The sequence below is a fragment of the Ursus arctos genome, unplaced genomic scaffold (genome assembly GCF_023065955.2).
Source record: "Ursus arctos isolate Adak ecotype North America unplaced genomic scaffold, UrsArc2.0 scaffold_26, whole genome shotgun sequence".
NCBI lineage: Eukaryota > Metazoa > Chordata > Mammalia > Carnivora > Ursidae > Ursus > Ursus arctos.
Genome location: NW_026622941.1, coordinates 42,301,833 through 42,314,899, shown reverse-complemented (window position 1 = coordinate 42,314,899; position 13,067 = coordinate 42,301,833). Strand labels below are relative to the sequence as shown.

At 56.3% G+C, this 13,067-nt stretch overlaps 1 protein-coding gene across 1 annotated transcript; it reads left to right on the top strand.

The window, feature by feature from the left end:
• The first annotated feature begins 158 nt into the window (after positions 1-158).
• On the top strand, positions 159-12,203 carry LOC113257583 (keratin, type II cytoskeletal 5-like). Its single transcript, XM_026501806.1, has 9 exons — positions 159-638; positions 2,484-2,692; positions 5,234-5,294; positions 6,084-6,179; positions 8,171-8,335; positions 9,296-9,421; positions 9,898-10,118; positions 10,719-10,753; positions 12,004-12,203. The coding sequence occupies exons 1-9, from the start codon at positions 159-161 to the stop codon at positions 12,201-12,203; spliced, it is 1,593 nt and encodes a 530-aa protein (XP_026357591.1).
• Positions 12,204-13,067: the final 864 nt, after the last annotated feature.

Sequence of the window (13,067 nt, the reverse complement as noted above, 5' to 3'; positions counted from 1 at the left end):
TTGAGATGAACTCAACAGAGTGGTCTTTGATCTTCTCCGGCCAAGCCCAGTTCTTGAAAGGGATAAAAGTCAAGGAGAGTCTGGAACAGCTAGACTTGGAAGGCTCCTCATCCCTGTGACACTTTCGCTCCTCTGACTCTCTGGTACCAGCTTCCACCATGACCCAACGATCATCTGTCACCATCAAGTCAGGAGGCACTCGGAACTTCAGTGCTTCCTCGGCCAGCCTCCTCCCAGGCTGCCGGCCCAGCTTCAGCTCTGTCTCTGTATCCCAGGGCGGGAAGAGCTTCGGGGGCAGCTTTGGGGGTGGCTTCGGGACCAGGAGCCTCCACAGCTTTGGGGGTAGCAAGAGAATCTCCATCAGTGGAGGCTACCGCTGCGGCCGGGCCAGCGGTGGGGGTGCCGGCTATGGGCTGGGTCTCGGAGGCATGGGCTACCGGGCCGGGGGAGCCTTCGGTGGGTACGGATTTGGAGGCGGGATGATGCCTGGCTCCGGGGGCATCCAGGAGGTCACTGTCAACCAAAGCCTCCTGACCCCCCTCCACCTGGAGATCGATCCCTCCCTCCAGCGGGTACGAAAGGAGGAGAAGGAGCAGATCAAGACCCTCAACAACAAGTTCGCCTCGTTCATCGACAAGGTGAGAGGCAAGTGGGGTCCCCACCAAGAAAGCAGCAGGTGCCCGAGGTACCTCTGTTTTCTGTGCTTTTCTGAGGTCAACTGGCACTTGCCCAGGACCTGTGATCCTGGGGGCTGGGAAGACAGCTGACCCGGCAAAGGAGGGAGCGGAGGGACCTTGTTGAGGTGGGAGCAGAAAAATGTTCATCTCCACACACCAGAGCTGTCTGACCTACGGCAAGGTCATTGCTCTTTTCATGGATAAGAAATGTGTCCTGGGCTGAAAGTTAGGCAGCAAAAAGGGATCATTTTATAGGCAAAGGAATGAAGGAATGAACGGTTCTGAGAAGCAGGCTGGGGTTACCTTTACCTGCACAGTTAATAGGGGAAGCCCTCTGGCCATGACCTTCCCTGGTGACTTGAGTATGTCGGGGAAGCTGAGTGGTTGCCAAGGAGCCGGCTTTCCCACTTCTCTTCTGGCAAGAGCTGAGCTGTGACACCAGCCCCAAGTGCACCCTGCGGGATGGCCTGCGCTCCTAGGGATTTCCGCAGGTCCGGGGAAAGACGCTATTCTACTTTGTTCCACCACCGGCTCACGCCTGAGCTGGTTGCTTTGCCTGGGAAGAACCAGTCCAAGGATCTGGCTTGTTCAGGCTCCATATGTGGGACCTGGAAAGAAGAGTGCTAGACTCTTCCAACCCAGACTCTACTGCTAGGGGAACATCCCCTAACTTCTTGGGCCTCGGTTGGGTTGGACAGACAGACTAGTCAGGGTGACTCTGCAGGTCGAACAGGCTTTGGAATGCCTCATCATAGGGTCGCCGGTCTACGAATGTGCCAGTCTGACCAAAGGGACTGTTGAGCCAGGGCTTCTTCCATTTGATCACCCGTGACACCCCACTTGGCCTGGTATCTGCACCAACAAATACGAGGTTTCCAGGAGACTGGCTCTGAGGGGAGCAGGCAGGCCCTCCTCCGCTTGGTTCATCTAGAGAGGATGTGGGGACAAGGGGATGTGATAGGGAGGGACTCAGGGCCCGGATTGCCCTCCTTTCTCTGACAACAGACACGAAAGGTGAGAAGGGCAGGAGGGGCATTTGTCGAAGGCCCTCTGGAGGCACACTGCCATCTCCAACATTTTGGAGGCTCCTTCGTCCCTTCATTCTGAGGCTGTGGTCATTCCAGGGGCTCCCAAAGAAAGGACTTTCGCATATTCCCAAGGCAGCCTCCCAGACAGAGGAGCAGATAGATGAGAGCAAGTCAAGCAAACCAGACTAGTAGCACAAGAGCTCGAGGGACCCGAGAGAGCAGAGGGGGCTTGCCCAGGCCACACAGCGGGCCAGCGACATGGCTAGCTTTGTGCCCAGATCCCCCAACGTGACTTTAGAGTGACCCATTTCGGCGATCCTGGACTATATGGGCAACTGAGTTCAGATTGCAGATCTAGAGAAATCATGTAGCAAAGAAAATGGACAAACAAAATTTTCTGCCAAGAACCTCCTGCCCATTTAATGGGACTCAAAATCCCGCCCAGTCCGGTGCTGGTGGAGTGTTCTTTCCTTCAGCTCCCGCACGTTGGCGTGGTTTGGTGGATGCAGACGGTTTCCAGCCCCTCTGGTCCTGGCCCTCCTTACTTCTCCCTCCTCCACACCAAGCCTCCACCCGTCTCCCAGGCCCACTACACCCACATCTGGGTGGCTGTCTACGTTCCAGGCTCCTTCCAGGACGAGGACGAGGAGGAGCCTGCCACCTGGACTCCAAGCTCCTGCAGGGCCTCCCTGCACTGTTGGGGGGCCCTGTGTCCCACAGCCCTCTGGGAGGCTGAGGCAGGGCAGCCCTCACGGTCTCTCCCCTCCGGCCGGGGCAGGTGCGCTTCCTGGAGCAGCAGAACAAGGTACTGGAGACCAAATGGAGCCTCCTGCAGGAGCATAAAACTGCCAGGGCCAACATCGAGCCCATGTTTGAAGCCTACATCAGCAACCTGAGGCGGCAGCTGGACTGCCTGGGTGGCGAGCGGACGCGGCTGGAGACGGAGCTGAAGAACATGCAGGACGTGGTGGAAGACTTCAAGAACAAGTGAGTAGATGTGCAGCCGGCTCCGGGGAGGGCCCTGCCCCGAGGGTCCTGGAGAGGCCCCGCTCTCCGCAAGGGTCCAGTCCAGCGGGGCAATGGGACACACACTCAGGGAAGCGAGGCAGGATCGGTAAAAGAACTGGGACCCTGTGGCCAAGAATGTTGAGGCTTTGCGGAGGGATGGCACTGGAGATGATGACGGCCGGCACGGGCACAAAGAGCGGGTTCGCACAACCACCTCGTAAACTCTGCTGATGGGGACGGTAAGGCTCGGAGACAGCCACTGACTTGACCAGCGTTGTCCAGGTGGCAACTCCTGGTTCAAGAATGGAACCCATAGACTCTCGCTCTCACATTTGTTCAACTCAGCCCCATTGCTAACTTACACGACGTGCGCGTAATCACCCCAACCCTGGCCAAGGAGCAAAAGAAGACAGATTTGGGGCCTTCTCCATGAAACCACACACACGCGCACACACACACACACACACACACACACACACACACACAGAGCCCACTAGACACGATGGCATGCTCGTGCCTATAAATTCAAGCAGCTTCCTCTTTTTATTGTTTAAATTTATTTCTAATGCTCTTGGTCCAAACAAAATAAGTGACTTGATAAGGAGTTTCGGTTATAGTTTGTATAGTGTAATGAGAATTCAGGTCGGAGTTGAGTTTAAATGGTAGCACCCTCCCCCCCACCATGGTTGTTTAAATTTAAATGAATTAAAATGAAATAAAACTTGAATTTCAGCTCCTCAGTCACACTAGTCACGCTTCAGGGGCTCAGTTGCACGTGTGGCTAATGGCCCCAGAGCAGATACAGATATAGAGCATTTCCATCATCACAGAAAGTTCTCTCGGACAGCACTAGCTCTATTGAATCTAGAGTCAGTGGAGTTAGAATCTTGGCTCAACTACTTACTAACTGAATGACCCCTGACTCTGAACTCTACCTGGTTCCTTTGTCTGTTAAAGGGGATATTAATAGTGCCCACCTCGTAGGGGTTGGGAGTATTAGATCAAAACTTGCGTGTGAAATACTTGGTAGGGTGTCCAGCGCCCAGCACGTCGTAAGTTGTTGGGAAGTGTTCACTACTTTTATTATAGGGATGATTAGGTGTGTCGTGATGCAGGACACAGGCAAGAGAAGCGAGTGCAGATGGAGAATTTATAATATGTATGCAATATGGAGTAACAGTGTTTCAGTCCAAGAAGGCTTCCTGGAGGAAGAGACTAAAGCTCAAGGTGGAGAAAGAAAGAATTGCAGGGGAGGACTATGGGGGGATCTGTTGAAGAGTGTGTTCCTGGTTAATGGACAGTGATGTTCCTGTGGCAGGGCCCCTAAGAGGCCCGTGCAGGGGGAGGGACTGTGAACTGGAAAATACAGTAGGTGAGGACAGTTGCATGGAGTCAGGTGAGGAGAAGATGTTCAGATGCCATTAAAAGGCAGCATAAGGAAGCAATAAGGAAAACCACATCCGTTCTGGAGAAGGCACAGTACTGAAGATTCAAGGGCAGGAAAGAGCTTTTCCCAGATCCTACTGGACAGTGGAGGCAACATAAAAACGGGGAGAACCCACACATGCTTAGCGTGGGGTAGTACCTGGTGGTTTAAAAAAAAATAATGACAAGCCAATTCGGAGATGAAGAGCCTCTGAGAGGCTAAGTGACCTGCCTCAGGCTACTCAGCTGGGAGGTGGAAGAGACAAAGCCCAGCCCAGCCGCTGCAGAGCCGCTAAGAGAGTGAGATTCACTGACGCTTATGAGGGCTGGGGAGGAAATGGGTTACCTAGGGCAGAAGGGAAGCTTCCTTCCCAGAGCTCAGTGAGCAAGGGGGCACCTCCCCTGTCCCTGGGGGGCAGGAGGGGAGAGGGGCTGCTATCTAGGGGCAAATTGAAGAATGAGAAGCCTGGCCGGATGGGGGAGGGAGGGCCCCTATTAGCCTGAGGCCGGCTCCCTCTCCATGGTTCAGTGTGGCTGAGACCAGAAGGGCAAGGCGACGTGAGGGTGCGACGGGGCGCAGGAGCCAACCAAGGCCTGGGACTGTCTGCTTCGGGCCGGACCACTCCTCTTTTCCTCCCTTCTTTGGCTTAGGGTGACACCAGGGGGTAAAAAAAAGAGAAGCCTGCTGGCCCCATTATGGGACGTCAACACTCTATGTAGCAAAGCCTCGAGGAAGGCAACCTCAGAAGGAACGAGGGGTGGCTCTGCTTTACTGTTATTTGGGGCTGGAGTTGTATTTGGACAGAGGCGGTTGTGTGTGACTTGGGGTGGGGACACAAGTGTAAAGGGCGAGCGATGCTGCAGGAGCTCACTGTCCATGGCTGCGCTGGAGACCCACACCGCCTGTCCACCTATAGCCCCCGCTGTTGGGCCTCACTCCCAGAAGCCGCTCCTAACACCCATCCGCTCTTCGGTATAGATTTACGATTGGCATACAATACGATATTATTTTCAGGTGTACCGCATCCCGATTCCATATTTTTGTATATTACACAACGATCACCTTGACAACCCACTTCTTAATCCTTCCCACAGGTACGAAGAAGAAATCAACAGGCGCACAGTGGCGGAGAATGAGTTTGTGGTGCTCAAGAAGGTGAGGGGACAGGGCCGCCCCCTCCTGGCTCCCAGGCCCCAGCAGCCCCTTCTGGGAGTGACGTCACTGAAGCCAGGGGCCTCGCAACTTCCCGTTCATGTAGCTGATCTTTGAAGCAGGTTTTACTTTAGAAATGAGAAAACTCAGGCTCAGGCAGTTTAAGTAAGAGGCCCAAGGTCACCCAGAAAATCAGAAGTGAGTCAGGATCCAGGACTCCAGAGTCCCAGCTATAAATCACGACACCAGCCTCTCCCCACGTGCAGTCCCTATGGGGAGAAAGAAGCAAAACGGGCCCTGTGCTGAGCTAAGGCTCCAGGACATCACGTCAGGCTCAGGAGGACAGGGGCAGGACAGGGATCAGCTCCTTGGAGTGGTGGGCCTTTCTGCTCAGCAGGGGCAGGCGGAGGGAGGGGAGGCCAGCTGGGGGAGGGAGAACGGAGCAGCGGTGGGTGCAGCGCAGGAGGGGCTGAGAGTGTGAAGAGGAGGGCGGGGGAGAGGCTGGGAGAGCCCAGAGGCAGCCGAGGCCCACAGGCCCAGGATGGGGTCGACCTCACCACAGGCAGGTGACCTAAGATCTGTCCACGTGGCACCAGCTCGGGAGCCGGTGAGCATTCCCTGAGAGCCCTGGTCCCCACATAGTCTTCGCCCTCCTGCAAGTTCCGCTCCAGAGCCTGGAACAAAGAAACGCCCTTACCCCTGGGAGCTGGCGTTCTCCAGCCTAACTCAGCCAGAGGGGCTGGCTGCCCCACAAAGGATGGGCCTCAGAGTGACCGCATGTTCTGTGCCCAGGACGTGGACGCCGCCTACATGAACAAGGTAGAGCTGGAGGCCAAGGTGGACGCCTTAATGGATGAAATCAACTTCCTGAGAGCTTTCTACGATGCGGTAAGCAGTGTCAGGGGCTGGGGGCCTGGGCCGGGCACACAGGCTGCTGGCTCCTTCCCTCGTCTCCTCTCTGCTCCCCACCCCGTCGTCAGGTTGGAATTCAGGGAGCAGGTGCTGCTTTCCCTACTGAGGAACAACATGAGGCTCCCTAGGGCAGCTGGGGGGGTCAGGCAAGAAATTCAACCTTGACTACTTGGACCGAGCATGTGCTATTGGTCAGACAAAAAAAACTGCCTGTCGATGAAATGCTCGTGGTTTCCATAGACACAGCTGGGCATCCTGGCTCACCCAGCCCAGCTCAGATTTACCAGCTACTCTTCCTAGAGAGGCTGCAGAATGATGCGGTCTCACACACCAAGTGGCAATTAGCGAGCCCTCGGGTGCTTCTAGAAGCACCCAGCACAACTGCCCAGCTCTCTTGAAGAAGACACGTATCGTTGTGCCCCTCTGTATGCCAGGCACTGTCCTCGGGGCTGCAGGGGCAGTGCTGAGCAGACACAACAAAGCCCCTAAGCTCTTGGAGCTTCTGTTACGGTGGAAGAGATGGGCTGCACAGAGAGGATGGAATAACTTCGCCATTTCAGGCATAGTAGGGCTGATGGAGAGACACAAGGAAGGGTGGCGGGCAGGAGGTCGGTGATATCTGAAGAGAAACGGGAAGAACCGAGGATCCAGGAATGCAAGGAGGAAGCCAAGGTGGCTAGAGGAGAGCGAGTGAGGCAGAGGGGTTGAGAATGGGGTGCAGGGTGTGCTGTGTGCCTCCGGGTAGCCCCGGGAAGGACAGGTGATATGCCCGTGCATTGCATATGTTCAGTGCCCAGCAGAAGTGGGTCATGTTCCGGGAGCAGGAGCATGGGCTCCATGGCTTTGGACAGGTTCCGTGACCACCCTGCCGCCCACACTGGGCAAAAAAGACATCATTCTTCTCTGCTTGTTCCCTGCGATGCTGACAACAGCAAGCATGTCGGCTGAGACCACCCTCCGATCCCCACAAGTTAGGTCCCCTACCAGGAAAACTCTGTGGGAAAAACATATCGCAAAACAACAAAAGAATAATTGCTTGAAGCGGGAAATGCATGACCAATTATGAATTTCATATGAATTATGAAAGGAAAGGAATATTTTTACTTAGATCTGTGCTGCGGACCAGGGATTCTCAAATTTTAAAGTGCATCAGAATCTCCTAGACCGCTTGTTAAAACACCAGGTAGGATTCAGTGAATCTAGGGTAGGAACCAAAATGTTGCATTTCCAGCAAGTTCCCAGGTGATGCTGCTGGGGCTGCTGGTCTCAGGATCCCATTTTGGGAACCGCCACCATAGATGATTCTGGAAGGTGAAATTAATTGTGGTTTACTGTTTCCAAAGCCGTGTTATGTAGACATGAATTGATTTAATCCTCACAGAAAGCATGTGAAACCGTGCTGGGACCAGCCCCTCTGAGACTCAGAGAAGTGATCTGACCCTTTTGGCCGATCCCAGACTCGAACACTTTGTTCTGGTGCCCGTTCTGCTGTCTCGAGCTGATTTCCATTTCCCATCTCTGAGGAACAGGGAGGAGCCAAGTTGGGAAATAGGACTGAGCTTTCTGGCTCCTTCTAACTCAGTTTTCTGTCACAAGAGGATTTCTTTATCTGGTGTGAAAGGCTGTGTTTTCTCAGAGCAGCCCACCACCGACAGGTCACGGCAAGGTGCGCTCCCTTGATAGCGGGAGTGACTTCTGAAGGATGCCGCCGGAGTTCCCTGTGCAGCTGCTCCCTTCGGGCAGATGGGGTGACAGCCAAGCCCGGGTGTAAATTCAGTGACCTTCCTAATGTCCTTCCCAGCCCTTCGGGCCTTTACAAGGTGCTGCACCCCGACAGTGCAAGTGAGGTCCTCGATGCCAGGGTCTGTTTCCCGGGCCTGGCCACTGTCTCCCAACACACACACACACACACACACACACACACACACACACCCTGCTTCAGCTCGTCCGTGTGGGTTCCATCGCAGGAGCTGGCTCAGCTGCAGGCCCAGATCTCAGAAACCTCCGTGGTCCTGTCCATGGACAACAACCGGAAGCTGGACTTGGACAGCATCATCTCTGAGGTCAAGGCCCAGTACGAGGACATCGCCAACCGCAGCCGGGCTGAAGCCGAGTCCTGGTACCAGACCAAGGTGAGGCATCAAGGTCAAGTCCGTGAAACAGTCTTAGAGAACTGGGATTTCAAAGGTAAATTAGGTAAGAGCCTTGTCCTGCCAGGTGTCCCAGTCTGATGGGGTCAAAAAGATATGAGTTCAGCCTGGGGCTTACCCTCCATCGGGAGAACTGCTTGGGCAGCACCATCGGGACCTGGAGGGGGCAAAGAGATGAAGGCAGGAGTTGGTCAGTCCTCTGTGAGGGGGAGGATGGACACACCTCCAATGCCCTATAGCGGGCAGCAAGGGACAGCTGGACAGCACCAGCCAGCGGAAGCCAGAGGGAAGGTAGGAACAAGAGCCTGGATCCAGAGAAGGGAGGTGCAGCTGGGGGTGACCAAGGGGCTGGGACCAAAGGCTCAATATGGGCCACACCATGATACTTTCCAGGTTAGGGCAAACACTCTGAGCTGGGGAGGCATAAATATGAAAGGGCTTAAAAATCAGAGTGACAGGCACCCCTGTGGCTGCTGAGCACGTGAGGATAAGATACCTGATATGGAGGGGCGCCTGGGTGGCTCAGTCGTTAAGCATCTGCCTTCGGCTCAGGTCATGATCCCAGAGTCCTGGGATCGAGCTGGGTGTCGGGCTCCCTGCTCAGTGGGAAGCCTGCTTCTCCCTCTCCCGCTCCCCCTGCTTGTGTTCCCTCTCTCGCTGTGTCTCTCTCTGTGTCAAATAAATAAAATCTTTAAAAAAAAAAAGATACCTGATGTGGAGGGGGAAGGACGAAAGACCAGACACAGGACGGGTCCAGCTGTGGGGTGGGGCCTGCGGGCATGGAGATCGAGGGGCAGACAGCCAAGGGACAGTGCAGAGGGTATCTGATGGAAAGTAGCAGTGGGGGCAAAGCAGGCACTTCCAAGCAGCGCCCTGGAAGACTGTTGGGCCCTGGGAAGCCATGGCCATCTCACCTCTGACCTGACCACCCCCTTCCCCCAGTACGAGGAGCTGCAGCGGTCGGCCGGCCGGCATGGGGATGACCTCCGCACCACCAAGATGGAAATCTCCGAGCTGAACCGCGTGATGCAGAGACTGCGCTCCGAGATTGATAACCTGAAGAAGCAGGTAGGGCTGAGCTCCCAGCAGCCATCCCGTCCGTGCCCCTACCCGCCGGCAGACCCAGGCCTGGTCCCAACTCAGCCCATGCAGAGAGGAGCCTCCCCAGATGAGTGACCACCCAGGAATGTAACTGTGTGGTCTCCCGCCCCACCAGGGAAGTCGGGACCTTCTTTCTGAGGTCTGCCCAGCAGCAGCTGCTCCCCGAGGGAAGGGTCTGTCCTCCGGGGCCATACAAAGCAAAACTATGCAGAGAAGCCCAGCATCGGGAAGGAACCCCCTCCCCAAATCATTTTCTCCTCTATGGCTAAACCTCAAATTATCCAAGGAGGACAGAGATTAATCTTATTTTTGAAGATGATGAAGCTCCAACCTCCTTTGCATGAAACCCATTTCAGGAAATCCTCCCATATGTTTAACCTAAAACTTGTATCTTCCTGCATTCTCTGTGGGCGACCTCACAAACTCCTGTGTGTCCCTGGCAGTGCGCCACGCTCCAGAACGCCATCGCCGATGCCGAGCAGCGCGGGGAGCTGGCCCTCAAGGACGCCAAGCACAAGCTGGCCGAGCTGGAGGACGCCCTGCAGAAGGCCAAGCAGGACATGGCCCGGCAGCTGCGCGAGTACCAGGAGCTGATGAATGTCAAGCTGGCCCTGGACATCGAGATCGCCACCTACCGCAAGCTGCTGGAGGGCGAGGAGTGCAGGTGGGGCGCCTTCCCCACCGCGGCTGCTCAAGTACCATGGCTCCCACCGTGGCTCCAACAGATGCCACGAGACCACCAACGCCACGGACACCAAGAGCCCCACAGCGTCAGGCCCCAGATAGAAATGCCAAAGGCGGAAACAGGGTTAAGATGCAGCTGCTCCCCAGAGGCGCCCTGCAGCCTCAGCCTCTCCCATCGTTGCTACCGGACCCAGGGCAGAGGGTCGGGGTGACGGTGTCAGGCAGTGGTGGCCCATGACTACCTGGAAGGCCATAGCAGGGCCCTTCCTGCCCAGCCCCCAGGCCACACTGGGATGGGCCTCAGGGGCTCCATGTTTGCCCAGAGAAGCCTGCAATCTGCCGGTCCCTCTCCACCTAGTGAACACGCATCCCTCTCCCCATTTCTCTATGTATTTATTTTAACTCAGTCTCTCTTCTAGATTCCCCTTGCAGATTCATATTAGCTAGATGAAAGGAAGGCTTGCTACGCACAGGGCCTGGCACATAGTAAGCACGCTGTGCCGATAGCTACAAATATGAGCGCCCAGGGCTCCTCGACTTCTCAGCCAATGAAGTGTCTCTTTCTCTCCCCCCGCAACAGACTCACTGGGGAAGGCGTCGGACCCGTGAACATCTGTGAGTAAATGTCTTGGGATAACAGAAAAGTGGGCGTTGAAATGGAAGCAATGGCATCACTAACAAGGAGTTGGTGATAGACGTGGGTGGGGATGTCATTAAGACTCTCCCAAGGGCTCTGTGGAGACCCTTCTCTTCTGTGGCCTTTCCTTTCTGTGGGCTCAAGAAAGACTTGCGGCGGGCCCTCACGCCCCAGGGCCAGACCCAGTGGGGTCACACGTCCATTCTGGAAGGACTCCACTCTGGTCCCTAGAAGACCCCCGTTACAGGACAGGACAACACGCAGAGCGATGGGTCCGCAGCCTGAACGCGATCCCTTAGCTAGTTCTGGCAGGATTCAAACTCACACAACTAACAAGAGGCTAGTGAACTGGCGCAACAGAAAGGACCATACCTAGAATTGAAGCAAAGGAATGGAACCAGCAGAGCACAGCAGGGCCTCAGCTCACAGAGGGGAGAGCAGGAAGCACCGCAGCTGGGAACGAGCCCGCAGCGGAAGGGACGTTCAGGGAGCAGCGAGTCCTGGGTGTGAGAGGAAGCATCTCCTTGGGCCCCAGGTGGCTCGGACCACAAGAAGAAGGCCAGAAACCCAAGATGGGGGAGGGCTTGAAACCAGTTGGTGAAAGGAACAGGAAAGCTTCAGCTGGAGAACTGGACAGAGAGGGACGGTCAACAAGGCATCTCCAGATGTTTGAAAAGCTAGGGGAGCTGCGTCCCACGGTAGTGAGCGCCCCCTCCCTGAGGGTATCGGGACAGGTGCTATAAACCATCGCCTTTTGGTGATGTGTCCGAGGTGATTACAACCGGGGGAGGCTCACCCGGATGGCCTTCAGGCCTCTTCCAGTATGGGAGCCCCTGCTCCTGCCCAGGACCCGAGGCCTCATGCTCCGGCCATGAGAGCCCTGCGCCGCTGAGGAACGGACGCAGCAGGTGTGACCCCGCACTTGCCGCCTGATGTCTTAGCCCCTCCGTGTTCCTCTGGCAAGTGGACGTGATCCTAGTAATGGTGTCCTCGTAGGCCTGTTGAGATCAACATGGCCACAGCTGTGAAAGTGCTTCGGAAAGTGCGATGTCCTATGTAGACGCTTACCCTGGGGCAGCGTGTCCGTGCCCACCCTCTCTGACCCCGGCCCCTGGCCCCAGGAGATTCCTGTTCCCTGAGGAAGCCCCACGGGAGGGAGCCCTCCTGGGCCTAGAGCCTCGGGGACCCGGAGGAGCCTGCCAGCGTGCCCTGTGCCTTCTCTCCACAGCCGTGGTCTCCTCCAGCGGGGGCACGGGCTACAGCTCGGGCGGCGGCCTCTGCATGTCCGGCGGCGGCTACAGCGGCAGCCTGGGCTACAGCTCCGGGGGTGGCTTCAGCTCCCCCAGCGGCCGCAGCATGAGCGGCAGCAGCTCCAGCGTGCGCATCATCTCCAAGACCTCGTCCACGAAGAAGAGTTACAGGAGCTAAAGGGCCCCGCCCCCTCGGCTGCCCCCTCCAGCCTCCCCCCGACCCCCAGCCCTAAGGCCTGCCGCTTCGCTGATGCCCCATGCGCCAAATCAACAGCAGGAGGCGTGGGGAGTGGCCTGTGCGTCCTAAGGTCACCTCGTCCATCCCTCTGCCTCCGGACGGGTCCCCACAGACATACCCCCCTTGCTTCTGATCCCAGGGCCCTCCAGGGTCCCCAGGCATCCACTCCCACTAATGCCCACTCAACTGCTCTGTGCCAAGACCTGGGCTAGGACTTGGCCCAGCTTCCAGAGCAGGGGTGCGGTAGGATCTTCCTCTTCCCACCAGAGCCAGATCCACGGCACCCACAGGCCTTTAGAGAGGAGGGTAGGGCTTAGAACTGACCTTGGTGCCCCCAAAGGAGCTGCGGGTAGTCTAGGCCAGGGTTCCCACGCGTGGCTCTCTCGCCGCAGCAGGACGCTTTCCTGTAGGCCCCCTCCGACCAAGGAATGCTGCCAACCCAACCAGCATGGGGTGTCCCCACTTCCTTCTGGCTCGTCCCCCGCCCGGCTCCCAGCCACTTCTGCTGACAGCTCCCACCATCAGAATATTGGAATAAGAAATCAACACCCTTCAAAATATGACCGACTCGATTATTCATACTAGAATAGAATGATTTTATCAAGAATGCCAAAGTGCTTCACGGCCTGGGGCTACATTCCATGATAGTTCACAGCCAGATTCCTTTCAAATCTGCCTCATTTAGGCCAATATTAGAATTACCATCCTGCCCAGAATGGCCCTGCTGCTGAGTGGGAGGGAGGCAGGCTCATGCCAGGTGTGGGACGGCGGCCAGGCAGCAGATGAACCAGGGAAAGGAACCCG